Source organism: Dipteris shenzhenensis, chromosome 15 (genome assembly GCF_047967505.1).
Source record: "Dipteris shenzhenensis isolate YYH24624 ecotype China chromosome 15, Dip_SZ_1.0, whole genome shotgun sequence".
Taxonomy (NCBI): domain Eukaryota; kingdom Viridiplantae; phylum Streptophyta; class Polypodiopsida; order Gleicheniales; family Dipteridaceae; genus Dipteris; species Dipteris shenzhenensis.
Window position 1 is genome coordinate 48,795,190 of NC_141610.1, and position 3,380 is coordinate 48,798,569.

The following is a 3,380-nucleotide window of genomic DNA, read 5'->3' on the forward strand; positions in this document are numbered from 1 at the left end:
AGTCCTCCATTTGCCATAGATTATGATAACCTAGGCTTGCAAATCTAGTTTTGGCCGAAATACATTAAGGGTTAGTTCTCCCCACCAAGCGGTATCCAACAAGAAGGGCGTTTACCTTTTTGCTTTAAGAAAAGTGGGGGGAAAAAGAGACAAAAGCTCCTAAACTTATGGTGCCAATTTAGAGCATGCTATCAAAGGGAAGCTCATATTGAATGTCAAGGCTTAGAGTTGGTTGCAAATGTTTACAACCCTCTCATGGGGATCAAAATCATTTTCACAAATGGGATTCAAAAAATGATCTTCTCTAGGGCGTTTCACTAAGTACTCGAAGAGCAATTCACAAGTAGGTGCGTCTCAAGGGTGGAAAGGCTATCAAACGTTTATAAACAAGCCCTATTTTAATACTTGATACCACTAAACTAAGCTTCCTTAGACTTAAAGAGCCAACTTTGGTTTGTCGTCCACATTAATTATTTGCTTCCTTCACATTTGCCCTTTGTCTTGAAGTGTGCTGCAACTCCCGTAGACGTAAAGTTGAAGGTGAGTCACATGTTCATTAATCAATTGCAGGCTCCATCTATAAATGTCTTTAATTGCATGCTCACACATCCAAGCTCCGAGTCCACGAAAAGACTGTTTTGCATTGCAGTTGTAGTAGTACAGTTGCTTGTAAGATTTTTGGCTTTGGGCATGGCAGCTCTCAACGTCCCGTCCTCCTTCGTTGTCACTCAAGGAACACAATTTTCAGTAGATGGCCACGCTTTCTACATCAATGGATTCAATGCTTACTTTCTCATGGCTATCAGCGTCGATTCCTACTCCAGACCGAGGGCCACTTCGTTGCTGGAAGAAGCTGCAGCTGCGGGCTTGAATGTGTGCCGCACCTGGGCTTTTAATGACGGATCTGGTTACGAGTCCCTTCAAACCTCTCCCGGCGTTTACGATGAGAAGGTTTTTCAGGTAACATCGATTGGCATTGCGTTTCTTCTTACATTGCTGAATGAGACCTGAAATTACTCCGATTGCAACTATGCCAGAAATGTTACGACCCATTTGCATAATATGTTCCTAAATCTCTTGTGACTTGCTTATGTTCTGATCCAACTTGCTTGGCCACTCCAGGCCCTTGATTTTGTGCTCAGCGAAGCGAAGCGCCTGGGAATACGATTGATTCTCAGTTTCTGTAATAACTGGCGCGACTACGGCGGTAAAGCGCAATACGTTCAATGGGCTCGCAATGCGGGTGTGTCGGGCCTGGACAATGAAGACGCATTCTTCTCAGACACCACTGTCAAAGGATTTTACAAGAACCATGTCCGGGTAAGGCTTTGTTCAGGTCAAAGCTGTTCACTTTACCAGCTTGGACCACAAAGTGGCAATCCTCAACGGAGTTGGAAAGCGATTCTACGTACTGACCGTGTCTCATGCTTTCTCCCCTGCCCAGACAATAATCACAAGGCTCAACACCATCACAGGAGTCGCTTACAAGGATGATCCCGCAATCTTCTCTTGGGAACTTATGAACGAACCTCGGTGCTTAAGTGATCAATCAGGAAACTCCTTGCAGGTACGATGTGAAATTTTAAGCTCGATACCGGCAGCAATATGTGCTCTCTGAGTGACATGAGAACGCATTATGCTGACAGATATCACACAATGGATGAATTTTTGGTGGCGCAGGCATGGATTCAGGAAATGGCTTGCCACGTCAAGTCGATCGATTCCAATCATCTCCTTCAAGTCGGTCTAGAAGGATTTTACGGTCTCTCGAGCCCCGCAAGGCTTCCCGCAAACCCCAACTCTTACTGCCAACAATTGGGTACCGATTTCATCACAAACCACCAAACTCCTGGCATCGATTACGCCTCCGTCCACGCCTACCCTGACTCCTGGTAAGCATATTTGGGAGATAAGGACCTTCTCTCATCATCTCTTAAGGTGGGATCTTCCTTGTGTAACATTGTTTGCGTGCAAGATCAGTCCGCTTACACATGTATCCGTCTGCAATATGTAATGAAGGTTGGGCAGCAACGCGAGCATTCAGCAGCAAATCTCCTTTATGCAGAGTTGGATAGCCGCCCACGTTGCCGATTGCAGCAGCCAGACATTAGAAATGCCGGTTCTCTTTGCGGAGTTTGGGATTTCCGACAGAAATCCCGGGTTCACCGTAGCCAACAGGGACAGTTTGCTGGCGGCAACTTACAGCAGCATACTGGCATCGGCAAGCAGCGGGGGAGCAGCCGCAGGGGGTCTAGTATGGCAACTGTTCCCGGAAGGAATGGACGACTGGAGCGATGGCTATCAGATAGTTCTCTCGAGGGATAAATCAACCGCGGGCGTGATCGCAGATCAGTCACAGAAGGTGGCGGAACTGAATGGTTCAGCCAAAGTCGCACAGATGACGTCCAAAATCTAATTCAACTGCAGCTCCATGCTAGCTGCTAGATGCTCATTCTGCGCACCTGTTCAAAATTTCGGCAGCCAAAACTCCAAAACTCCACATATGACGTTCAAAATCTATGCCATTCCTTCTCATTCTAGAATCTATACGTTCCTTCTCATTCTAGAATCGATACGTTCCTTCTCATTCTAGAATCTATGCATTCCTTCTCATTCTAGAATCCATACGTTCCTTCTCATTGTAGAATGCTATTGCTAAACGTTCCTTCGCCATTGTTCGAATATTACACTTGCTTGCATATACACGAGCATTCTCTCTGTCATTTTGTATACCATTATAAGTGTATTATTATAAAGCTATACCATTTTCTAGACCATTATAAGTGTTTGTGATTACTAGTCAACATTGTTGAGTACCGATACACAATTAAATATGTGATTCGTGTGAAAGGATGGGTTCTTCATTCCTCCAGCAATGCTTTGGAGATTTTAACCATTATTGAATGGATTCAACTCTTATAAAGGGCTTAAAATGGGTTGGAATTCATTGTGTAATGCAAAGGACATTTGCAATCCCTAAAGAGAGAGTAGCTCCTAAACCCATAATAGGTCTAGAGTTTAAGTTACAATGAGTTCAAAGAGAATGTAAGGATAAGTGTAGGAAACAAGTGAGGGTTAGTATTTAGCATGATGTTGAAAATATGGAAACAAGTGAGGGCTAGAATAGGCTACTAGGGTTCTAAAGGTATGCAAATCCTAGAGAGGGAAAGGAAGAGAGTTTCACAAGTAGCTCCAAAAATTCCATGAGAAAGGTTCTCACTACCTGTAGGAAGGGAAATAAACACATCTCGTAATACAAGATATTGGATAATGTGGGACATAAATTCCAATGGGGGGGAAGCAAAGAAAATTAAGCAAAGGAAAATTTTAAGTGTGAAATCATTAGTATTATCGTCGATGCAAGATTGACGATTTAGCTC

At 43.9% G+C, this 3,380-nt stretch overlaps 1 protein-coding gene across 1 annotated transcript; it reads left to right on the plus strand.

Annotated features, from left to right (window-relative positions):
- Positions 1-632: 632 nt before the first annotated feature.
- LOC147893923 (mannan endo-1,4-beta-mannosidase 1-like) lies at positions 633-2,605 on the plus strand. The gene is made up of 5 exons (XM_087386517.1): positions 633-960; positions 1,123-1,320; positions 1,445-1,567; positions 1,681-1,892; positions 2,020-2,605. The coding sequence occupies exons 1-5, from the start codon at positions 691-693 to the stop codon at positions 2,414-2,416; spliced, it is 1,200 nt and encodes a 399-aa protein (XP_087242643.1). The 5' UTR covers positions 633-690; the 3' UTR covers positions 2,417-2,605.
- Positions 2,606-3,380: the final 775 nt, after the last annotated feature.